Source organism: Pteropus medius, unplaced genomic scaffold, assembly GCF_902729225.1.
Source record: "Pteropus medius unplaced genomic scaffold, Ma_sr-lr_union100, whole genome shotgun sequence".
Taxonomy (NCBI): domain Eukaryota; kingdom Metazoa; phylum Chordata; class Mammalia; order Chiroptera; family Pteropodidae; genus Pteropus; species Pteropus medius.
In genome coordinates this window covers 4,180,678-4,207,481 of record NW_024349222.1, presented here as the reverse complement: position 1 = coordinate 4,207,481, position 26,804 = coordinate 4,180,678, and the positions used below count along the sequence as shown (strand labels likewise).

Below are 26,804 nucleotides of genomic sequence, written 5' to 3'. Positions count from 1 at the left end.
AGACACAGCCTAGTCACATCACGGATGTCCTTGTCTCACTCCAAACTCAACTATACAGTGAAAAAGTTAGTAACTTCCTTTAGTTATTTCCAGTCTTGTGCATTTTGGTATCTTCTTACTAGTTTCCCAATATCTTCTTGGAAGAAACCTTGAGGATGAAGTTATTGCTAAGAGAATTACTACATACATAAGAGGATAATGAAGAACAAAAAGAGATTGAAGTGTTGGAAGCATGCCTGGGAATTGGATCTCTTCAGGGGAGACAAGAAGGCAGAGAAGATACTAAAAATACTTTAACTTAAGGTTGACCCGTAGAAATGGCTCCAGTAGTTTTTAGGATCCAATAAAAAGAAATTAATGCCAACTTTAGGATAGATAAAAGATGGAACATTCTAAAGGTGAGTCCTATTAAACATTTATTCATTCTTAAAACTCTGCTCAGTAGTTACTTTTTGAGAGAGAAGACTTTTCTGACTGTGTTCTCATATCTTTTTCTCCTTGCCCATGTAACTCCAACTCTCATTCAGGCCAGATGTTACTTCCTCAGGGAGCCTTACCTGATCCATTAAACCCTTCCTCGACTTTAACCAAGTCTGATTATGTTCATCATTGTGCTATTTCATAGCACCTTATAATTGTCTCATAGTACCTATTGTGGTTCCAGTGGCATACTTATTTATGTGCTTAGTTTTCCACATCTATTTTTCACATTTGCCTGTAAGCAACATGAGGGTTGAAATCATATGTTTATTTCACTGTTGTGTCTCCAGGGCCAAGTGCAATACATAGTACATGGGAGATACTCAATGAATATGTTTAGTAAATGAATGAATGGACATATAAATGACTTAATGAGAGGTTTTTTTTAAAAAAAAAAAGAAAGAGAATTTTCCTTTTCTGGACAGCATAAACAAATAACTAAAACTAAAATCCAAACAATTCCACCAAGTATCCTGGATAGTTTGGAGGTTGTCTTTGCCTCTTTGGCTCATTGCTTAGGGCTTTGATTCCAGAAATGCTTTTAGCTAAGAACTTTTTGGTTCACTGCCAAGCCCCCAATTTTAAAAATCCTTTTAACCAAAATAGTGCTCATTGGGCAGTGCTCATTTTAAATATTTAGAACTTAAAGATATCTACTGCTGTTATAAAAGTGAGATATTTGATCAAGAACACTTTGAAAAAATTTTAAGTCAATACCAGACTTCCAAGAAACCATACAGACAGTTGTTATGAAGACATAATACCTTCTTCCAAATACATATCAGTGAAACTCCACCCAACACTACAATTCTGAGGTAATAAGAAGCACAGTGAAATAGCCTCACTACGCAATAATTTGACCTGCTTTTTGCTCTAAGCCCACCCACAGTTCAAAGGACAGGGAGCTCTATCTGCAGCAGTGCCAAACGTGAATGTGGGAAGAGAGGGATAGAAGACTCATTGGAATAAGCGTATCGTGCTGCAGTGAAATGTATTTTCATTGATATTCATATTTAACCTTTCATTTTTTTCTCTGTAAAAAGAAGATAGTTAAAAGCGATGACTTTGAGGTTTTATATGTTTTTATTTAAGCAAAATCATTTTTTTCCCCTAAATGAAAACTACATGAAGCCCAAATGTAAAAATCAGATGAAAGTTGAACAGCTTGGTGAGAGTGTATGTGTGTGTGTGGGTGTCTGGAATTCACTCTATTGACTTTACCTCCACCATTCTCAGAAACTTTTTAGAAAATGAGAAATAACTCCTTGAAGCAGTTTGAAAAACACAGCTGTCTCTAATTTCTAATTCAATTTAGTTCATTATATGGGTGTTGATTTAGGTCTACAACTATTTCGATGACTATTTTTAAAGAAAAATATGTCCATGTCTTAATGGGCCATTATTCAAGGCAACAATGAATACAAGAAAATCTAAATGCAAAAACAAGATTTAAACAACATTTTGAGTGTACCACAATGCAATTTAGTGAGAATTTTTATGTTACTATAAAAATTAGATACTCTTCAGTATAGCACACAAAAATATAATGAACAAAACATTTTAGGTTATTGTTATGCTTCAATTATTAAGAACAATCATTTGTTAACTTGCCAGATGCTATGCCATTATGGCAAGTATTTCCTTGTGAATAAGATACATTTTATGGAAATATTTAAAAGTGTTTGCAAGATCTTTGTCAAGGAAAAATAGCATCAATCTCTAAAACATATATAAGATATATAAAATTATGCATCTTACTTTTACTTATAGCAAACTCTTAGCCTTGATCATAGAAGTATAAATTGAACTAATAATGAATTTGATCAGAACCCTCAGACTATGGTTGTAATGAAACAGCTCAACACCAGTCCCCAACATAAACTAGAGAGGATAGTGCTATAATATAAGAAAAGGTGTTAGGCACAGGGACTGATATAGATGTGAGCCCAGATGGGATCTATCTTTTGGCAATTATTCTTAGGAAGATGTCCCTAATAGCGATTCCTTGTGTGGCACTGGCCATGCGATTGCAATCATATCTTTCATAGTGTCAATAGCAGAACTCTTAAGAAGCCATAGGCCACAAGCCACGATATCCATTGCAGTAGGGTCTCTGCTCCTCTATTTTCTTTAAAAGCTATGTTTAGCCACCCTTCTTTTCCCTTTTCTTAAATTTTATTTTAACCCATGTTTTTTTTCCTCCCACATTGTGGAACGATATCACATTTCCTATTATTAGTCCAAAGAAGATAGAGAAAATACATTATTTGGGTGCAATCCAAGGAGATTTGGAGTGGATGTAGGAATAAATGATGAGAGACATTTATATTTTTGTGGCTCTTGATTCCCTTCCAAAGGAAGGGTAAGAACACATTTACTTTTTTACATTTAATTTTTATGCGTAGGTAATATTCAAGTGGTTCAAAAGCCAGCACACATAAGTGTACAATAAAAAGCCTTCTTTATATGATTGTCTCCCAACTACCTAGTTCTTTCCTAATGGGTCATCCTTGTTCTTAGTTTCATGTTTCACCTTCCAAAAATTCAAACAAACATGGATTCTTATTTTAGGAAAACTAAGTAGATGATTTTTAAGATCTGCCCCAGGAATCTGGTAGATATTTTTTTTCTCATATCTAAAGCTCATATACAAAATCCTTCTGATATTTTATTGTAAATGGCTTTACAAATAGGACGGAGGACTCACTGGAGGAAGAAAGCTTCTTATAACTGGCATGATAAATAAGAGTAGCAAAGTGTTGTCAAGTCTAGATTCTTGGGTACACGATTTCCCTTTCTGTTACTGAAAATCAAGGGAGAAAACTGGGAGGAGCAAAAGGAAAAAGAATCCAGGTCAATATCTAGAAATGATTTACAGATGAAATGTGATTGTCTTTTCAAATGAACTGCTTTTTCTATTATTTCCTAAAGTCATTAAATAAACCATGGTCAGTGTCAACATAGTTCAGTGAGTTCAGAGCAGATCCCTTGGTTTTGGCAAGTCACTCGACCTGCCCTAGAAATGAGGCTGGATGGAACCAGAGCTGAAAGAATTAATGACTTTCTGGGAGCATGCCTGGAATGAGTGAGTGTAAGAGATGACGAGGTGTTCACTCAGAGGCAAGACTGGATAGGCATGTGGAAGGGAAACTGTGCTCTGGTGTTATTTTTAGAGGCTATAATTTTATTGCTCGGTGTCCTAGCTCATCTTCTATTGGAAAATTTTTCTTACTGGAACCTATGTCCCTTCTTTTGCAATCTTAAAGTTACCATTGAGTCTAGAAGCAAGGTAGATGCTTCAGGGTCAGGCTTAGAAACCTATCTAGTCAAAATTTTCTCCCTCAATCCCATGCATTGAGTTAACATTATGAGAAAAAATGCAACTCTAACTTTCACTTGTATTAAGATTTGACATTGAAATTCTTTCTAAGTAATCAGATAAAAATATAACTCCTAGTTGTAACATCTTCAAAACTTCGCCTTAAACATCAGACATTGGCAGTTGCCATTAAAAACAAATCGAGGACTTCATGGCAGGCACAATGCTTGGCATAAGTAGTTACTCAAAGGTCTGGAAAATGAGTACCAGTAAGCCTCAAATGCTCAACAACACCTGATCACGTTTCTAAGGCATTATGTAAAAACTGTAACATTTGCTTTTTTCCCTATAAACTTAGTAATTATTAAAATAGTCTTTTAAATATGGACGAGAAAGTCAATTTAGACTCAGGAGAGTACTTTCACTTTTAACCTCACTATTGGGGAAGTGGAAGCCAAGTAAATAATGGATTTGTATCAGACAGATCTGGAATAAAATTTGCCCATCTGTCTGTCCATCTATCCGTCTGTTGTCTGTCTGTCCATCCATCCATCCATCCACCCACCCATTCTTACTCCACATCCATCCATCATCCATCCATCCATCCATTCATCCATCCATCCATCATCCCATCCATCCATTCCATCATTCATCCCCATCCATCCATCCCATCCATCCATCCAATACTTACTAAGTTCTCTATATGCTGAGACTAGGCAGAATATCCCTATATAAAGACTATAAACAAATCATCTTCAATCTTCATCCTCATGGGATTTACTATCTAGTGGAAGAGAGTAATAAATTAATCATCGATTACGGTAATCTTTATGAAACAACAGGAAGCTGAATTGGAGGATAATGGGATGAGAATGTGTAGATATTAAGGTAGGTAGAGAAACTGTCTGAGAAAGGCATTTAAGCTGAGAGCCAAAGGATGAGCAGAAGTTAGCCATGCAAAGAGTGGCAAGTAGCATTCCAGGCACAGGGATCAACATGAATAAAGATGCTGGGGTAGGAAAGGGCCTGGTGCATCCAAGTTATTGAAAGGCAAGTGAGAATTTGAATTCCAGCTCTGGCTTCAACACCTGTGGAAGATAGAATAAGCTACTCAATCTTTTGAGACTTCATATCTTCATATTTAAAAATAAAATAATAGTGCATACTTTGCAGTGTTGTTGAGAAAATTTAATGGATATTTAATGAGAGAACATGCAGCTTACTTGAATCACTTTACATCTATACAAAGGTCTGCGAGACCCCAGCTGATTCACATGACCCAATGTGTTTGACCTATCTATTCCCCTAATCATTTTATATAGACCTTAGAATCAACCATCACTGGAACCAAAGAACATCCTTCATCCTTGATATTTTCACATTCAACAAGAGGATAGAATAGGCACAGAACATAGAATAGGCCCATTTGTTCGTCTTAGAAACCGGAAATCAAAACAGGGAGGGAGAGAGAACATGAAATGAAAGGATTTTCTTTTAAAAATGTGCTTCATAATTTATGGAATAAATTTTAAAAGTCAGATAGGATTTCGTTTTTACATTTAAAGAGGGCTGAGGTTTGGGCCTAGGTGTTCAGGAAACAGAATAAATAAAACCGAAATAATGGTCATTGTATACTCCATATAGAGCAAATACAATGCTTGGCAAGTTATGTACTTTATCTCATTTAATCTTCACAATAAATCCTGCAAGATAGGTCTTATTAACCTTGTTTTACAGATGGTGCAAATGAAGCTCAGAGGGAAATGCAGACTTCGTTTAGTCCTTATGTTATTTTGTGAAATTTAATATGGAATTGGGCAATGATGATAGTCTTAACATACAGTGTATATATAGTTGATATATTTCTTTAGAATATTTAATTATTGTGGCAGTAACACATTATCATTAATTGATTGATAATTAATGAAAATAATTATAACTAATAATGACAAAAATGCCATTATCATAAATTTAACTCAACAAGCCTTTACTGAATACCTAACTCAGGCACTATAGTGGGTAGGGATATATAATGCACAGCTCGTTTGTGGAGATGGAAAGTAACTGATAGTCCATTGCAGATAGGGTGTGCAGTACGGGAGGAGTGGATTTGTAGGCGATACCATGGTAAGAGTTTTGGATCTTTACTATGGATGATAGGCACTCGATCAGAGTAGCATTTCAGAAAGACTGCTCACACAGCTATTTTTAGACAAGGCTTTGTAAGCACCAGTTTATTCCATGGGGCCATGTTAATAACCTTCCTCTTACATTATGCTCCCTCTTCCCTTTTAGGAACAGTGGATGGTGCCATGGACCTGATCTTGATCAATTCCCTACCTCTTGTGTCTGACGCTGAAACATCCCTCACCTGTATTGCCTCTGGATGGCGCCCCAATGAGCCCATTATCATAGGAAGAGACTTTGAAGCCTTAATGAATCAGCACCAGGACCCACTGGAAGTTACTCAAGATGTGACTAGAGAATGGGCTAAAAAAGTCGTTTGGAAGAGAGAAAAAGCTAGTAAAATCAATGGTGCTTATTTCTGTGAAGGGCGAGTTCGAGGAGAGGCAATAAGGATACGGACCATGAAAATGCGCCAACAAGGTAACATGCCCCTTAGCTGTGGGCAGGCGAGGTCCACAGAGACACACACCCCACTTTGTTTTGCCATTTGCTCACTACGAGGCTGGGCATGAGCTGCCTGAGTATGGAGCTTGAAGACTTTATCTGCTCTTTCCAAGCATTGCTGTCTCTAGTACACAGCATTAGAGATAAAAGAGACCATCTATTTCAACTCCCTCACGTTTAACCCCTTCCCTAGACATTATGCCTAGTATAAGATGAAATGAAATATATGTTCTACTAAGGGCTCCATGTCCCTTATGGAGACATGAACATGTTGCATGTATGTAATATGAAAATCATAGCAATGAAGATAACTGTGCATTGCCAAATTTTTGGCAATTTTGAGCTTTCTTCTTGACTTTTTAAATCTGATTCTTTATTTCTTTTGTGCCCCTGAGCATTCTTAACAAAAGTTAATGTTTTCAGGGAAAAAACATGGTAAATATAAAAAAAATTAAAAAGGGAAACATCTATGAGAAACTCAACTGAATTGATTATCAGTGTGTCAGTTACCTACTGCCACAAGAATGCTGTATAACACACAACCACAGATCACAGTGACATGCAACAATAAGCATTTACTGCTTGTGAGGCTAAGTCAGCTGCATTGACTGTGTGGCTCTGCAAATCTTGACTGGGCTTTCTTATGTGTATGGATATTGGTTGGCTACAGATTTAACTGGCTGGCCTTGATGGGCCAACTTGGCTGTGCCCCTTGTACGTATTATCCTTTAGCAGGCTAACCTAGGTATGGTCTCATGGAGATGCTAGAAGTGTGAGAGAACAAATGGGAACACGTGAGGTTTCTTGAAACCTAGTCTCAGTATTGTTCACCCTCACTTTCCCCTCATTTTATTGCCCAAAGCAAGTCACGTAGCTGAGCCTAGAACAGAATGGGAGGGCAGTACCCAGTTAAATGGCAAAAAGTATGGATACAAGGAGGAATGATGAATCGGGGCCCTTTTTGCAGGCTGCTATTCTCAAAAAGAGATCAGGATTTAAGTTTAGTAGTCAAGTACCCAGGCCCAGCTCACAGAACACCAGAAGAAGGATATTGAGAGCCTTCTGTAAGGGAAGAGTATTACTCTTTGCTACCACCTCACAGAAGTGATGTGATAGAGACTTTCTCCCAAAATGGAAGTGAGTCCTAAACTTTAGGCCTGTTCACCAAACTGTTGGCAGTTGGAGGAGACGATGTCATGAACATTATTTAATGATTCTGTTTTGTCCTAAGGCTCCCAGGCCTGGACAGGCAGGTACACTGCTGGGGTTCAGGATGCTGTCTCTGGGAGGAAGGTACAGAATTCCAGCAGAGATCTCTCCTTGTTCTGACTGGAATGATCTGGCCCCTCATCCATCAGCCCTTTTCTCTGAGCTGGTCATACCTAAAATGAAATAGTCCTTTCCAAATGTCTATTATAACCACAGGGGCCTATGGACTGAGAATGTGTCACCTGTGGACTGAAAATGTGTCATTTCATGAGATAATGACATCGTGAGTCCTTTAAGGTTTGACTTTTAATTATAACATTGATCCAGGCAAATAATACATCTCTGTACATTTCACTGATAGGCTGTTTCTTATTTAGGAATCTGCAATTTTTTTATATCAGCGCTTGTCAAAGTTGAAAGTGCTGATATCACCTGCAGGTCATGTTAAAATGCAGACTGATTCAGTAGCTCCTGGAGAGAGGGTCCTGACATTCTGCATTTCTAACAATGTCCCAGGTGATAAGATACTCACGAGGGGACCAAGGGTTTAGTAGAACCCTAACTGGGATCCACCTGAAAGTATTTCTTTGAATTTGCTAATGGTGGTAATTAAAAGATTTGAAGGCAGAAAACTCATTTTAAGGTCAAAAGTGATAAAATCACTATTCATTACAAATGAAGGAAAAGGTTTTCTTAGCAAAACTGTAATGTTCCCGTTTAAATGACACCAGGGTGAGTGGGAAAAGTGCACAATAGACATTCCCAGGAATGCAGCTCTCCGGTGAGGGAAGAGAGGTTGAACAAAAGGATGTGAGGTGTGCCAAAGCTATCATGGCTGAAAGTCACTTCTATTATGTTTCACATGTGTCATTTGGGATTTGACTTATATAAAAAATTATGTCCTGCTGATATTTCCATATTCTGAATGAAGACGATCTGAGATTTGTGCCCCAATGGTTTCACAGAAATGAAATGTGAAGTGCCGCTCCTGGGCTGTCCTAGCATCATCCTGGACAAGGTATAAATAAGAACCTGTAGAGCATATTACACCAGAACAATGGGAGTCAAAACCAACTGTAATGATCCCCCTGAACTGAGAGTCCAGGTCAGCACAGATAAAGGATGGAGTAAATTCAGTTAAATGAGGCAATGGCAGCCTTGAATAGCAAGAAACAGTTGAGAAAAGATGGCTTTTAGATTCATATTCACCTGAGTTTTAATTCTTTCTTCATCACTTATCATCTGTGTGGCCTTAGACAAGTTATTTAACTTCTGTTGGTCTCGTTTTTCATCATCTGTGAAATGGGTATAATAATATCTTCAAAATCGTCTTACATTTTAAATAAGATGGTGTATGCAAGAGCCAGTTCCCATGACTGCATTTAAAGTAAGATTTGATTTACACAATAGATATGTTCCTAAAAATCTTGTGTAAAGTGAGACATTGCAGAATAAGTTACATTATAATAACAATAGCAGTGTGTATATGGTGAGTATGCAATTTGATGCCAAGCATCTGACTTCAGAGCTGGTATTTCTGACCACTGCATTACCCTTGGCATATCACTTTTAATGTTAACCTCCTGCCCTCATTCTGAGCACTTGTTTTATAAAGTACGATGACTCCAACTGAAACCCTACAAAGTAAGCCAGGGCACAGAGTAGAGGCGTGGGAGTAGAAGTCAGCCAGATGTGGGTTTGAGCCTAGCTCTACGACCCAGGACAAGTTACTTAATTAAAATCGTAGTTTCCTCATTTGAAAAAAAAAAAAATGGGGATAGAGATTTTACCACATACATTTGAGAATCAATTGAGATCACCAACATTATCTGGCTCACAGTAAATGTTTAATCATTACCATTGAAGTACCTTGGAATAAGCAATAATTTAGTGGGACTATTAATTTTCCTACTTAACTGTGGAAAATTTTAATACAATCTATTAACTAAATTGTAGGAATTTATATACAATAGGAAAATAGGTAGTAGTTTCCTATATCTTAATAATGACATCTCAGGCTGTTGAACTAATTCTGTTTCTTTTGCTGACCATCCAATGGCTGAAATACGATGCAAAGAAAGTGATATGCTTTATAGTGAATCAGGAAAACCCCCAAAACTCTGTCTGTGACACTATTAATTCCCTAGTAAAACATCATGGGAACTCAGAAGTGCCTGCTCAGAGACATAGAGAATAGGATAAACATCAGTATATTCCTGCTTGCTGCTGACCCGTGCATCTGGGGTGGAAGTGGAAAATCCATTTGAGATGTGCCAAAACACGGTTTAAACTGGCTCGCTCACTCCAAATGGCCAAACTGTTTTTATCAATGGCATCATCCAAAAAAGTCAAAAGCAGTTTGCTCAAACCTCACTGGAGATTTTGTTTGGGAGCAGGGATGTATAAATGAAGTTTGAAACATTTTCACATCCAAAGATCTGTTTCAGAGTGTTCTATCATACTAAATGTAGGTTATTTTTTTTTTCCTATTTTTGTTTGAGAAATAGCTTTACTTTAAAAACATCAAATTTCTCACACTTGATTTGTGAATTTGAGAGAGAGGAGCCATTTTTATCTAAATAACACAAATGAGCATGTTAAAAGCATAAAGAAAATAGGAAACTTTGAAATCGGATTCATTCATTTATTCTTTCATCCCACAAGGATTCTTAAGACTCTATTTTGTGCCACACAGGGGAGATGTGATGGTGTTAAAATTTCCTGAATACTTATTACGTATCTGACATTCTCCTAGCAACTTCATATACATTACCGTATAATTCGGATTTTACCAAATGTGTATATGGTGAGAACTACTATGACCCCATATTAACAGATGAGACTTGTAGCTACTGTAATTTAGGTACATTTGCACACCTGTGTCCCAGTTTAGCCCTGGGAAGGTTAACACAGGCCGATCCCAGAGGCCAGGGTCTACCCACCACCCTGTGTTGCCTTCCAAACCAGATGTGAACTTCCTCTCCTGGAATGCTCAGTCTAGCAGGGGAAATGCACTAGGAATGGGGCTGTAATGGGGAACTACAGCTATGATGGCACTTAACCTGGATTCCAGGGGTCGTGTAAGGCCCTGGAGAAAGTGACATCCATATAAATGCAGATTATTGAATTGGAGCGGTTAAGACTAAAGGAAAAGAGGAAACAAGAGAAAGGAGGAAGTTCTAGACTTAGACGTGAGTGATTACATGGTCTGTTTGAAGAACCCAACATAGTTCAGAGTGGCTGGAACTGAGAGCTAAGGATGCAGGCCTGGAGTATGATGAGTCTAAAGAGCTGGTGTTGTGGAACACATGTGCAGGCCTTGAATGTGTGTCTCAACTTTTACACGTAGAGTTAGGCCTTGAGTAAGAGACCTAACTTCATCTCCCACATTGCTACACTATGGATATGCTGTTTTCACAGGGCTTTTGTGAAGTTATACGAAATAGTGATGGACATAAAACTATATTCTTCTTCTTCTTACTCTTAGTCTTTAACTATCATTAAAGTAAAGGAAACAACTGAAATTTTGCTTAATTATTTTTCATCCATGAGAAACACCTTTGTTTATAACTTTTACTACCATTATTTTCTTCTTCAACCCTTAAGGAATAAGTAAATTATGTTCTTAGTTAAGGTCTGTCAGTTAATTAGCTCATCCCAATAATTTTGAGCAAGTCATCTTCTAACTTAGGCCTCAGCGATCTCATTTATGAAATGAAGTGGTTGGATTTTAAAGTCTTTTGAGTGCTAGCATTATATTATCTATGAAAGGCTCTGAAGTTGAGTTACCTAGTTCTAATGCTGGCTCTCCTATGAATTAGCTGTTTGATCGTGGACAGGGTACATAATTTCCCTCTACAAATTTCCCTTTACAAATTTCCCTTATTTGTAAAATTAGGATAATTGTAGTACCTATCTTAGAGACATGCTATGAAAATTAAATATGTGTAAAGTCTTCAGGACAATGCCTTGTAGTAGTGGACACTTTTAAAAGGTGCTTATTGTTTTCATGATCCAGTAAAGTCACATGACAACAATCTATGTACCATGTAGAATCTGGGCTCCTGTGTCATTAAGATGCCCAGAGTGCAACACGAAGATTGTGGACCCCTTCATTATTACTCAGCAGAGAACAATCAACCTAGAGACGCTAATGCAGGGGGTGATAGGCTAGAGAGCAGTGGAACTCTGGTGTGACTTTGTTCCTACCTAAGAAAACAGGGAGCTTAAAAGTCTGAAATAATAAAGAGCCACAGAGTGGGGAAAAAGGAAAGCTATATTGGGGTTGAGCCTAGTGGAGAATCTTGGTTCCTTTTCAGAATACAATACTGAATGAAGTCCCACGGTCAGTTAAACAATCTTTACACAAAGGGGCAGAAAATATAAACAAACCACATAGAAAGGAACAACTACATGAAATGGTCAGAAAAAATTCTCACAGGAGCCCAAGAACATATCACAAAGAGCAAGAGCTGCACACATTAGATTGCTAACTGAAGCACCTTGCAGGTATGAGAGGGAGCCCACCAACGTTCCCCACCCCCAGTCCCCTGCCCGCCATCCCTACGTGGTCGGCCCATTTCAGTCCTGTTGAGAAAGCTGCCACTCAAGTCCATATTACAAATGTCAGCGCAGCAGTGTTACCATTTATTTATGTTTGGGAAGGATACAAGCTCAGGATTATTTAATCTACCTGGTAGGTGGTTCCTTTTTATCATCATGTAAAGACCATTTTTATCCTGAAAATGTTTTGATTTTAGAATAATTTTTTCTAATATAAATATTGTAAGCTTATGATAGTTATTATTAGTGCAGTATATATTTTTCTATCCCTTTATTCTCAATCTTGTATGCCATTACAGTTAATGTATAGCTTGTGAAAAGAGCACATGGTTATATAATTTTTTAAAATTCATTCTGAAAATGTCTGGCTTTTACCATATATTTGGCATGATTTCTCCCATCTTATTTTCTTTTCTATATGCCATGATTTTTCTTTAGGAATTCTTTTCTTCAATTGTGTCTTCAGTTTACTTCCATTCTCTCTTGCCCTCCATATTTAGAAAAATTATATATTCTGTTTCTCTTCTTTTAGTGGTTTTCTTCACATTTTTTCTGTTGGGCAAACTTACATGTCAATCATACTTCAATAAAGCTGAAATTTTAAAAATTGGCTTATCTTAATCAAGCCTAAGGTTAAATCCCCTTATTCCTGTAGTTGTGACTATCTACAGATTATGTTATGTAAGTTAAAGTAATTCACAAACTGTTGTAGCTAGGAGAATGTTAGAAGATTTCATTCACATGTCTTGTCCAATAAACCTAGGAACCAAGACAATATTGTGTTCTAAGCCTAACACAAAGATGGATGTTTCTAAGTGATATTGTAAACCAAATATGCAATAGCTTTTCTACTTTCTTCTCAGTACTGTCTAGTCCCATGACTGTGTCAGTTAATATACAGATAACTAAAGGGTAGAAAGCAAGATATTGGATCCCATCTCTACCTTATTCCTATATTTACACCATTAATAAGTGCAGCCTTGTGCTAATTCAATTTGAGAAATGACTGGGGCATTCTAAAGCAATGAGAATTATTTGGAGTAACAACTCAAAAGGACCAAGGGAAAAACCATTTGGCAAATATCTGACCATTCTTCTTCTATTATATTTTGAAGAAGCTTGGTAGGAATTGGAGAAGGATGGCCGATTCATCCTCAATACAGTTTATAGTTAATATCAGGTCTTAGTTTGGTAATAGATATTAATCAACATGAAGTCTTCACCTCCCCAACTGATTGTGTGGAAAAATGTTTATATGTATTTGATGTGTATATATTTACATTTTAACAGAGGAAATGACCATTCCTTTTATCAGATTCTTAGTTATGTAAACTTAAGAAAGTTTAAAACCTGTTAGCTACCACTGTTTTTAATATCATGAAAACTCCTGCCAAGTGCCAGCCTTCATCTTCTGAAGTTCAGAGTTCACTTGCTCTTTGAGAAAAATACATGACCTCATTTTCTCATTTGTTTTCTCTCTCTCTTTTTAAAGCTTCCTTCCTACCAGCTACTTTAACTATGACTGTGGACAGGGGAGATAATGTGAACATCTCTTTCAAAAAGGTATTGATGAAAGAAGAAGATGCAGTGATTTACAAAAATGGTGAGTATGTGTTTTGTTTCCTTCCAGCACCATGGTGTGAGACATCAGATAGCACAAAGTGTATTGTTGCAACCTTGGGAGTGGATGTCTGAAGTAAAGCTGCTGTGATGCAAGCTAATCAAATTCTATGACAGAAGCTCTTTTAGGCAATGTGTTTGGTTACCTAATCAAGTAAATTAAAGTAGAGGTCCATACACATATGTACATTGTACATTTATGAATGAGCAATTAAAGTAGAGGTCCATACACATATGTACATTGTACATTAAAGTAGAGGTCCATACATGTATGTACATTGTACATTTATGAATGAGCAATGTGAATTATGAATGTACAATAAAACCCCATCATGATGTGATAAGTGCGTCCCAAATACTGCCATATATAAAATGTTTGGTTGTTTGATTGCAAGGTTAAGGAAATAACCAAAGTGAGCCTGGAAAGCCAACTGGCTGGAGTTCTGGAGGTTTAACTGGGAAATCCAAATCTGTCTTGGTCCAACTATGGTTTGGCACCACTTGGTGGCCATTGCCTAATCCAGCTGAAATATTGATGGGGACTGTTCTGAGTTCTCTGGATGAATAAGATTTCCAGATTGGAGTAGTAATTCTAGATGCCTTCTTGTTAATGGATTCACTGGCAGGGTTACCTAGCATTACCCACCCAGTTTTGCCTGTTCACCTCCCCCTGTGTAAGATAAAAACTTTAGCCTATCCTCCCTTCATGTGTTTGGTGGTAGATCCCATAGACTAATAGACTATCTACTCTATCACCATAACTTTCTCGACTATTGGGACAGCATTGGGTAGCTCAGCCTCTTCATTCTTCTCCCACATTCGGTATGCTAGAGCACATTAGCTGTATCAGATCAGGGAAAGCTGATCAAGTGGAGGGGCCAGATTAACCAGGAAACAAGAATGTTCGAGTGTGAATCATTATTCTCTACTTTTCTCCTTTACCAGGTTCCTTCATCCATTCAGTGCCCCGGCATGAAGTACCTGATATTCTGGAAGTGCATCTGCCTCATGCTCAGCCCCAGGATGCTGGAGTGTACTCCGCCAGGTACATAGGAGGAAACCTCTTCACCTCGGCCTTCACCAGGCTGATAGTCCGGAGTAAGTGACTTAGAGGCCACCATCTGTGATGACGTTGTTAGGCGTTTTAGTTGCAAGTAACAAATTGACTCTGGCTCCTTAAGCAAAAGCAGGGATTGGTTGGAAGTATACAAAGGACTCAGAAAATTAAAGGAAAAGCTGACAAGCAAGTTTTCAGAAAAGATAGCCTCCAGGGAAGATCTGGGGTTCAGGACTGCGGAGAAAAATAAACTTTCTCTCTTGGATGCTACCTACCATTACCTTAACTTAGCTTCAGTGATGTTTCCTGTACTTCCAAGTTTTGAATTCTCAGGAATAAGAGTAAAATTGGCCTAAGATATGTCAGATGTCTATTCGCCTAGACCAATGAGCTATAGATGGGGGTGGAGCTACATTTTACCACAGTGCAGGCACTAGGACCTCACACATGAAAAGCAGCATCATTCCCATAAAAAAGGAGGAATCACCATGAGCTTGGCAGTATCCCTGATAGGTGTCCTACAAGGGGAGAGTTGAGCCTTTTGGGTTGGTCTAATATCTGGTTAAACATTAAGTCTCCCATAAATCCCACACTTGCCAGATCATTTAACTCTCAAATGTGATTTCTATTTTCAGGTTTGAAAAATGCAAGAGTTACAGCTAGTGAAAATTCCCCCACCCTCCATTGTAACTATCAAAGTGGAGAGTAATCATCACCAGTAGTTTTTATAAGAAATTGATCTGCAGGAAGCAAAACTTTGCCCTGAATTTTCCCTAGCTATGCCTGGTATTAAATATTCAGGTCTAAGTACCTGGGATGCTTTATCATTCCTCTAATGATTGAGATCTCTAACCCATGAAGAATACTGATTTTGCTTTGCATTATATTCATTCATTCCTTCATTTAGCAAATATGTGTTGATTATAGCCCTGTGTCAGGCATTGTGTTGGTATTGAGAATTCAGGGTAATAAGATGAGCCAGTGTCCCTTGAATAATTCCCAACCATAGCAGACACATACATAAATAGATAAACAAATACCACAATATGACAATAGAATATGAAATGTATTGTTCACTTTCAGAGCAGGTGAAATCTCCTTTTATTCCACTATACTCATGGAGATTCTGAATGACAAGAGAACAATTTGCATTTGTTTCATTTAGGTGGTTTCTTTCCAGTCTGATATAGCACCATGTGCCAGGGTACTCAGAGTCTGGGGTAAATGGGCAGATTTTCTAGCAATATCAGAAACATCAGATATTGACATATGGTAAAAAGCTTAAAGCTCTTTTTAAAAAATGTTAAAAAACAAAAAACAACAAAGCACCACGATTTGGCATAGACTTGAATTTAAAATTCACCTGAACTTTTAAGATAAAGCAAAAGGCTTCAAGCACATTTGGATCTTCGATTGTCTTTTTTTTTTTCAGATTGCTAGGAGCACATGTTGATTCTCTTTTGCTCTTAGGAGTATTTCAATTAAATCATTTGAGAAACACTGATAATACTTAAAATCATTCTAAGAAATTTGAGTTAGGGGCACAATCATCCCATTTAAAAGTATTTTTCCCCAGTGTGACCTCTTTTGTGTTTAATAAGAAATGAGGTACCGACATTTGAAGGTGTTTGTCCATTTCTCATAACTGTAGGATATGTTTCCAGGATGAATCTAAGCCTAGGAATAGTCAGTGCTTAAAAACTTTGTATTAAAAAATCATACTGGTTATATTTATAGGATTTCCTTTCAGTATAAATTCTCTCCTTTAAAAAAATTTCTCCCTGTATGCCACGAACATATGGTTTTTTAAACTAAAAAAAACAAGGCTTTTGAAGAAAATTATAAAGCCTAATTGCATACTTGTTGCTTATCTTTTCCCAACTTCTTCATCCCCAAGAGAACACTCCAATTATTCCCTGAAACTTTATTCTTTCCTCCTTCCCAGGATTAGGGGTGAAGCTGGGACAGGTCTACAGATAGGTATAGGGCTGGAGACAATTTAATGTAACAGGAAGCCCATTTTCATCTCCAGTATCTGTCATCATTAGTTTTCAACATGTACAAATAACCTGTGGTCAGGCTCTAAGGAAATTACTAATTGTGCAGAAATATTTTCCCTTTATATATTAAAGCATGTAAATATTATCACTTAGACATTTTGTAGCTTTATTAAGTGGAAGCCTATAAGAAAGAGTCTGTGTTGACAGTCTTCCTGATTATTAGAGAAAATTCTATAACTAGTTCTTTCCAAAAAATTAAAAGGTTGCATCAGCTGTAGGAACAGGTCCAAGCTTACCACCATAAAACTCACATTCAGGAACAAAGACACTAGTTCCTTTTAGAAGAGAAATTAAATAAAATTCCTGATTATAAAAGGTCACTCAACCTTCCTGGGTTTTCCTCATATCAGAAGGTATCCTTAGACCTAATTAACAATCTAAAAATCACCAAGTCCTGGAGAGAAGTAGCCAGGACATATGAATCTAAAAGCATTTTACCATCCTTGTACTCTAGGTTTTCTATATCTTGTTTCGCTTATATGTTTTCTACCTGAAAAATAGGTAAATGCTACTAGATCCTGCTCCCCTTTTTAGCCATATCCCTTCTCCACATACTCTAGACCAGAGGTTCTCAAACTCTGAGATATATTAGTATCATCTGGAGGACTTGTTAAGCATAGATTGCTAAGCCACCTCCAGAGTTTCTCATTTAGTAGGTCATGGGTGGGGCATCTGAGATTTGCATTTCTAACAGATTCCTGGGTAATGGAGGTACTACTGGTTAAGGATCACACTTTGAAAACCACTGTTCTAGTTTCTAACCACACCTGCAGCTCTGCCAGCATGTCATGCTCTCTCCTCAGCCTTGCCTTTGCCTGGAACGCACTCTGCAGCCCTATCTTCTTTGCTCCTTTGCTCTGATCCTGCAGATTCAGCTCATGAACCACCTCCTCTGGGAAGCCTTCCATTATACCTTCTTCCATCTCTAAGACAGAATTAACTCCTTGTCTTTGTTTCTATCATTTCCTATTTACACGTCTGTTTCCCACATTCAACTCTTAGCTTTCAGAGAGCAGAGATTGTATTTTATCTTCATCGTCCAGTGTCTGCTAAAAAGATTGACTGACATGTAGCAGGTTTGTTGAGTCAATGTGTTCTACTCACCACAGCATTTTTTTCTTAATAAAAGGATGTGAAGCTCAGAAGTGGGGACCTGAATGTAACCGTGTCTGCACCACTTGTATGAACAATGGTGTCTGCCATGAAGACACTGGGGAATGCATTTGCCCTCCTGGGTTTATGGGGAGAACATGTGAGAAGGGTAAGTCAAGAGTATCTGATGAGTAAGTTGTAGATTTAAAAAGCCATCATTGGATCTAGAATTTTATATCTGGACAGAGTTGGGAATGGAAGCTAAATGGCCACTGTTAGGCATGTGGTACTTTCATGTGAATTAGAAAAAAAGGGGCCCTTATTGTAAACCATTGAAAGTTGTAATAAGTATACAAAACTACAATGTCTACGATGTGAGTGTCGCTCCCTAAGTTTGTGTGGCACGCAACCTGCATCACTGTGGGCTGTGACTCTGATGTCCTCTCTGTGGGGAAGCTTCATTTTCTGTAAAATGGACCTCGAGGGTATATTCACCCAGCTGAGACTGGATTATGATCCATGTTCACCGGTCTAGGAGAGACCTTTTAAAAGAAGAAGCATGCATTTCAAGGAGTTGCATATTTGACTCTGAATCATCTTTTTCTCCTCTCTAAAGCTTGTGAACTGCACACATTTGGCAGAACTTGTAAAGAAAGGTGTAGTGGACCAGAGGGATGCAAGTCCTATGTGTTCTGCCTCCCGGACCCCTATGGGTGTTCCTGTGCCACAGGCTGGAAGGGTCTGCAGTGCAATGAAGGTACGCACCAACCACACCCGTGAACCAAAAGGTCCTAGCAGATATGCCAAAGAGGTCTGGTTTGCTGGAAATCACAGTGTAAGATATACCTGGACTCTTAGTTCTCAATTGCTGAGCTACAGCATTTTGAATCACGGATGTTTTCATCTAAAGTTAATTATGCTTTTACATTAAGACTCTGGACCTCATGGAAAAGTTCTTCTTACACATCACCTGGGGATCTTATTAAAAAGCACAGATTCTGATTTCATAGGTCTGGACTGGGGCCTGAGGTTCTGCATTTCTAATAAGCTCCCACACGGTGCTGACGCTGTTAGTTTTCAGACCACACTTATAGTTGGAAGGCCCTAGAAGATTCGTTCTTTTGGTGCGTCATAAATATCAGAGCTTTTAGGTCAGATCCAGACAGGATTTGAGATTTGAAAATCTAGAAAGTTAAGATCTTATCTTCCATGGACCTTACTCATGCAGTACTAATTTTACCTACTCGAGGATTCCCTCTGCCCTTTCTAAAATATACTTCCCATTTGATAAAGCACAAAGGTATGTATTCCCCTTCTACTTTCCAGTATGCATTTCACATCTACTCTCACACAGTAACTTAACATGAACCTGTAGCCAAAAATGCCAGATCTTTCCTAATGAATGTTAATGCGGTGACTTAGCCAGAGCTCAAAGGGTTTTCATTATTTACCTCACAAAATCAACTTTTTTCCACATCTGGCACTATAGGGAGCTATGATGGGGTCCCCAGCAACCTTTATACAATGTTCTAGGGCAGAGCAGTTCAGTAGAAATATAAGCAAGACATATATGTGATTTAAATTTTCCTAGTAGCCATATTTAAAAAGTAAAATAGGTGAAATAATTTTAATACTTTTAAAACCCAATATATCAAAACTATTATCATTTCAACATGTAATCAATAGAAAAAGGTATTAATGAGATGTTTTGCATTCCTTTTCTCATACTAAGTCTTTGAAATCTCAATTTGGACTAGTATATTTTAAATGCTCAATAGCCATACGTGGCTAGCGGCTACCATACTGGTCAGCAGAGCTTTAGGGGGCTGGAATAAGAGGGCAAAAGTAAGCTCTCGCTACCTGCAAAAAGTAAGCTCTCGCTACCTGCAAAACCTCACTCAGTTCCCTCTAGGAGCTGTCTATATCTGCCCCCATAGAACACTGAGGGAGACACAGCGGTGAAGGAATCCCACCTGGCCTCAGAAATGTACATGTTAAAGTAAAAGGTGCCTCCAGGTAGGGCTAGATCCCAGTTCCTCTTTTTTAAAAAATAAGAATATTAAAAAATCACATTCAAATTAAAAAAACAAAAACATATGTATATATGAACACTTAGCTAAGGCCCAGGAATGGGTACAGGCATTGTGAGGAGTCTAGAACATAAGTTTCATCAGCTCTACAGTGAGTGGTGTCTCTAGATCCAGGTTTATAAGGGTACATTTAATAACTCATCCTGGCTCATGCCTGGTTCAAGATATCACTAAGATTTTATGAACCAAAATATTCTAGTGTTCTCTCAGACTCTTTTCTAGGACCTCCAATTACATGTATGTTAGAATCTTTGATATTGTCCCTTAGGTCTGAGACTCTAATATTTTTTTTCTGACTTTTTTCCTGTGTTCTTCATATTGGTTAACTTTTGATCTAGCGTTATTCATTGACTCTTCTGTCATTTCTACTCTGTTGCTAAGTCCATACAGTGGTATTTCTATCTCAGATAGTGTGTTTTTCAGTTCTAGAATGTCTCTTTCATTATTTTTTAGTTCTTATTTTTCTGCTGAGATTTATAATTATTTCTTTTGTTGTAAACATATTTTCCTTTACCCCACTGAGAATAATTATTACAGTTGCTTTAAAATTCTTGTCTGCTATTTCTTACATCAGAGACATCAAAGTTGGTCTCTGTTGATTTTCTTTTCTCCTGAGAATGAGTCATAATTCTCCATTTCTTCTTTTGTTGAGTAATTTGGGATTGTATCTTGGACATTGTGAATGTTACATTGAGGAGTCTCTGGAATATGATTTATCCCTTTGAGAAATGTTAATTTTGTCTTGTTATGTTTTAGCAAGCAATCAACTGGCTATGACCCAAACTGGAAGCTCTGGCTCTTAGGCATCAGCTCAAACTCAGTTAAATACTTTTACCCTTAGTCGAGCTGCTTTGACTCTGCACTTAGCATGTGTGGTTGAGGGGCCAGCCAAACATTTGGGACTTCCTCTCTCTGGCCTTTCTAGATTTTCTCTCTTGCTTTCCAGTGGCTGTGGTTGCCCTAACTGTCCTCCGGTTTTTCAGGTCAGTAAGACCATAGGTATTCTTTGGACTTTTAGTTTCCCCACATGATATCAACTGTACTCAACCACTAGAGTAAAACCTGAAAAATGAGAAGCACACCATTCCCATCCTCAAAATTTAAATTCCCCTTTAGATCCTGCCTGGTTCTCCCCAACTCTACAGTGCTTTCATGTTGTTGATTTTTAAATACAGTTGTTATTTATGAGAAGGTTGACCTGGGAAGAGCTTATTAACTCTCCTGGAAGCAGAATTCCCCAATCCTTTAAGTTTCTGGCCACTAAGGTAAATATGCAGATAAATCACATGCTACCTTAAATGAATTAGCAAGTTTGATTAGAGAGAAAAATGAAACTAGTCACCTATGGCCCAAGTTTTCTCCCTTTTCCTATATCCACATTGGTTTTTGATGTCTTTATTTACAGCATGCCAGACTGGTTATTATGGGCCAGACTGTAAGCTCAGGTGCAGGTGCACCAATGGGGAGATGTGTGATCGGTTCCAAGGATGCCTCTGCTCTCCAGGACGCCAAGGGCTCCAGTGTGAGAAAGAAGGTAAAGCAAGGTAACACTGTAGTCAGGGCCATCTTCAGCATGTCCTAACCAAGCTTTGCTGGTGTCTTTCTTGCCCCAGTATCCTAAGATTCTCAAACCACTTCTGTTTCCATCCAGAAGCTGGGAAGAATATATCCCAAATCCTAAAGGACAGCTTTCTGTTTCCTTTCTGTGGACCCTCAAATTGCCTTTAATTTCTCTTTCCTCTAGGAATAAACCATGTGCTTTTTGTAGCACATTAAGTGATGGCTGGTCAGCTGAGAGCTCTGCCTACCTCCTGTGCTCTCTTTTCTAGGACCAGGCTTTTTCCTGGATATACACAACGGGGAAAAACTACTTTGGAAGAATTTGGACAAATACTACTTTTTAAAGAAAAATATAAATTAAGAAATAGAAAAGATTACCCTCAAAATGAGTAGTTACAAAATTCTAGTTCAGAAATTACCATAGAGCAGAGGTCAGCAACTTGACCCAAAGATTGTATCTGGCCCACGATTTTCTTAACAGCTTTATTGAAGTATAATTTCTAAACCATGAAGTTCATCCTTTTAAAGTGTATAATTTAATAGTTTTTAGTATATTTACAGAGTTGTACAACCATTGTCATAATCTAATTTTAGAATATTTCCATAATACCAAAATAAATCTTGTACCTGTTAGCAGTAACTCCCATTTTCCCTTCCTTCTAGCCCTTGGCAACCATTAATTTACTTTCTGTACAAGTTTGCTTATTCTTGACGTTTTATATACTATAAATGGGATCATACAAGATGTGGTTTTTTGAGGCTGGCTTCTTTCACTTATCATATTGTTTTGAGGTTTATCTATGTTGTAGCATATGTCAGTAATTTAATTCCTTTTTATTGCCCCATCATCTGTTATCATAAAGAAAATTTTATTGGAACAGAGCCACATCAATTTGTTTACAATATATTGTGTATGGCTCTTTTACACTACAACAACAGAGTTGAATAGTTGCCACAGAGAACTTATAGCTAACAAAGCTGAAAATATTTGCTCTCTGGTCTTATACAGAAAAAAGTGTGCCAATCCCTCCCCTAAAATATACTTTTTTAAAATTAAAAGAAGCATATTTTCAAAAACTTAAAAATAATACACATGTTACTTTTTCAGTCAAATAAATAGAAATATTACAGAAAGAAACACACATCTGAAGAAATCTACATTCAGTATAATAAGTTCTTTATAGCCTTTTTCTTTGTGAGTTTAAAAAATCAGAACTAATGTTGGGGAGGGGTGGAGAATACCAACAGTTGTTTTCTCAAAGGCTTTAACTTATCAGTTTTTCATTTTCTCTCCTTTCCCCAGTGTTTGGACTTTGCTACAGAGCAGGACTCTGGGAGGGTCTAGGAAGGCAAAGAAATGCTTGGGACTATCAGAGGAATGGATTGAAAATGGACAACTAACAAGTTTTAGATGTGAATTTTCTATTTTACTCCTTCCTTTCTTTTCTAAGGCCGATGTCACAAAAGGTGTGAGAATCTCAGATTTAGATCTAGGACCCAAGCTTCTAGAGAGTAGTCCCCTTTCTCTAAGACCAGCGGTCCCCAACCTTTTTGGCACCAGGGACCGGTGCTCCTATGAGACTCTACTGCCTGATGATCTGAGGTGGAGCTGAGGTGGTGATGGTAGTGCTAGGGAGTGGCTTCGCTCGCTGGCCTACCACTCGTCTCCTGCTAACAGGCCATGGACAGTACTGGTCTGTGGTCTGGGGTTTGGGGACCCCTCCCTAAAACCATTCTACCCTCTACCTGCATATCCACCATTACCTCCATCCAACTGCGGAAAATGTAAGGGGACAGTGAAGAAAAGAAATGGTCCAAAAGTGTCAAAGTGCTTTTAAAATTCCTACATGAATAACTACTTAAACTGAAAAATTTGATAAATTTTCTAGTCATAGTCTCTCCAAGTTTACAGATATATCAAGGACATACCTTTGTAGTTATTAGACCTTTTTTCCCCCTCCTGATCCACACTCTTTACCTGTTTTATTCTAGTCCTGAGAAATAGGATATCAATATAAACTATCAATATTGATGTGTTTACCTTGACCCCATCTTCTCCCACCACTGATATGGAATAGCAAGTGACAGCTGCTCTTGGGAGCACCTCCGTCTCCTAGTAAAGAATGTGTTGTACTGTTTTCATCCATGTCTCACATTTAGCTACAGGTGGTCCAAAGTTTTCTAAGACTCTATATTTCAGAAAAAAAATTGATATATTTAAGAATTATTCATTCTCTACTCTGCAGATATTAGGCAAGCAATCCTGATATCTTTTTAGCTACCAGAGGCACTTTTTTTCTTCTTTCAATATTGGCAGCAGCATTTTTGATTTGGCTCTTGACTAGAAATTGATTGGGGGTATTATATTCCACTTTACTTCCCGGATGTGAATATGAATATGATTAATCATCTGCCATTTGCACACTTCCCATATCTCTCATATATCAAAACTGACAATCATGTTGTTGATCCGCAATATCATGGGTTCTTTCCTGAGTGGAAGAAAAACTAGTTTTTGTATTTTACTTTTGTTTTTGTAAAAATTCTCTTAAAAAGCAAGAAATGGGCTAAAAGTAAGGCCAAGGGAGATATGGCCCTGATGATCATTTTAATATTGAGGCTATGTATCCAGGTCCACTGAGAGAGCACACGTTATGTTGAAGAGTGTGGACTCTGAATTCATAAAGATCTAAGCTTGAATCTGGGCTCTGAAACTTAGCCTCCTCATCTATAAAATGGAGACCACAGTAGCACCTGCCTCACAAGTTTATTATGTGATGATAAAACAAAAATTTGCAAAGTTCTTGTCCATGCATGACCTGTTAAATGGTAGCTACTTTTACTATTACTACTGCTGTGTAAGAGATTAGATTTCACAGTGCTGTTTTTTCACTCAGGCATGCCAAGGATGACCCCAAAGATAGAGGATTTGCCAGATCACATAGAAGTAAACAGTGGTAAATTTAACCCCATCTGCAAAGCATCAGGCTGGCCACTACCTGCTAATGAAGAAATGACTCTGGTGAAACCAGATGGGACTGTGCTCCATGTAAGTTACTCTTAATCTGCCCTCCTGACACCACTAGATACTTTCAGTGTAGTAATAACCCCACCTAAGACTAGGTTCCACTCAGGGTTTGCATCCTCCTTGGCTAGGGTGTTGTTAGCTTTGACAAAAAGGAGAAGAAAGTTCAGCATAACCCATTTGACTCTAGATAGACCTGCTCCCATGTCTCCAATTCAAAAACCATGATCCACAGAATCCTCTAGGTCTGAATGCATTTCTTGGATCACTCTACCGCTTCACTTTGCCCTGTGCTCAAAACTGGTTAGGGCACTACCACAGCAGTGATTCTTTGCTAAAAAAGACTAAGCTACTTTTCCATTATATTTTCCATCTCTCTCTTCCATCATCCCAAATGCAACAGAGACAGGAGCTACCTCAAATTTCAGTGTGTCACAAGTGATCCTCAGACACTGGGGTATTTTCTTATCTAAAGATTAAAAACTAGTTTATTTCTCTCAAACATGACTAAAAACTTGACAAAAAGGTAGATCTGAGGGACCTCTTGGGGGCAGGATATGTAGGATGTGCCATTGCCAGTGTGCACACATCAGATGTTCCTGATTCCACTCACTCATTGGGTCGTAGAAACCAACCAACAGCCTCCATAATCCTGTTGGCCTTTCCATGAGTTAATGGAAGTAACACCTACCATCTAACAATGGCTGACCATACTATATATGACATCTTCCTAACATTACCTGTCCCCTTTTTGCAGAAGTGAAAACTGGCTGAGTAAAGTTAAGTAACTAAGGAATAGGACAAAGTGGCACAGTTGGTATGTGAATTCAGGTCCATGTGTCTTCAGAGCCCTGGCTTTTCCCACAATACCACACTTGACAACCCCTCAAACATTTTAGGAAGCCATTTTGTCCTCTCACCCAGCCATCTCTGTATTAGACCAGAAAGAAGCAAATATTACCAGAAGCAGTTTAAAGGAATTAGACTCCTTGCTTGTAAGTATTTACCCCCACACTCCCAAACGCACAAATACAACACAGGATCTGTGAGGGCATCAATCCAATGTAAACTTTCAGGGCTGCCACAATGGCTTTGGAAATAAGCCAGTGATTATACAAGCATTGCATTGAACTTCTTAATCTCGCCTAGAAAACTTCTTATTAAACAATGAGATGGTGTCAATGTTATGGACCTTTGTGTTTATGCCTTCCTAGAAGCTTTTATTTATTTATTTTTTTGTATTTGACCTTTCCAGCCAAAAGACTTTAACCATACAGGTCACCTCTCAGTGGCCACCTTTACCATCCACCGGATCCTCCCCCCTGACTCAGGAGTCTGGGTCTGCAGTGTGAACACCGTGGCTGGGATGGTGGAAAAGCCTTTCAACATTTCTGTTAAAGGTAAGCTCTGTTTTACAGAGGAAGAGCTCATATCCTTGATGTGCGGTGTTTATGTATCGCTGGGTGCTGCTTCTAGATAGAAATGTTATTTGACCACTAAAATGCCTTTTGGCTATTTTTTAGCATATGAACCCTTTAAAAACATTTTATGTGCTTGAAAATGAAAAGGAGATTAAGTGTACCACCTTCAGAGTTACATAGTCCTGGGTTTGATGTTTGTCCCTAGTCGCTAGTAACTTTGTATGTGGCACTGAGCAAATTAATTTAACCTCTCTCAACCTTTCTTTATTTGTGAATAAAGCTTAGTTTATCTACCTCTCAGGTTATTGCGAAGATATGCTAAGTATATAAAACATTTGGAATTGTGTCTGCTACATCTCTGTTTGTGTTTGTATTTCATAAAAAGTTTAGCGTCATCATTTTTGTGACTTCTTATTCATTATTGCAGAGAATAATGAATAATAATTATTCTTTTGAGGATTACTCACTTAACATAGAGCCCAGGCTATGCTACATAATTAACATGAGTGATTTTTTTCATATATTCAGTGTTGTGAGTATTCTTCCTGCTGTGAATGAAAATCTCAAAATTCAAATTAATCTAAGTGGGTGAATGTAAATTCATAACTTGAGAAGAAATAAAGTGAAGGTAAATTCAAGTAAGCTTGGCTGGTGTACATAGATACACAAGGAATTTT

General features: G+C 37.9%; 1 protein-coding gene across 2 annotated transcripts in view; it reads left to right on the top strand.

Moving 5' to 3' along the window:
* TEK (TEK receptor tyrosine kinase) overlaps nucleotides 1–26,804 on the top strand; it is a 96,002-nt gene that overhangs the window by 36,729 nt on the left and 32,469 nt on the right. For both annotated transcript variants that reach the window (XM_039880682.1, XM_039880681.1), the window contains exons 2-9: nucleotides 6,095–6,406; nucleotides 13,695–13,805; nucleotides 14,768–14,920; nucleotides 18,069–18,200; nucleotides 18,648–18,788; nucleotides 21,527–21,655; nucleotides 24,579–24,730; nucleotides 25,962–26,106. In XM_039880682.1, the coding sequence (XP_039736616.1) occupies nucleotides 6,095–6,406; nucleotides 13,695–13,805; nucleotides 14,768–14,920; nucleotides 18,069–18,200; nucleotides 18,648–18,788; nucleotides 21,527–21,655; nucleotides 24,579–24,730; nucleotides 25,962–26,106 (1,275 nt within the window). The remainder of the gene's footprint in view (nucleotides 1–6,094; nucleotides 6,407–13,694; nucleotides 13,806–14,767; nucleotides 14,921–18,068; nucleotides 18,201–18,647; nucleotides 18,789–21,526; nucleotides 21,656–24,578; nucleotides 24,731–25,961; nucleotides 26,107–26,804) is intronic.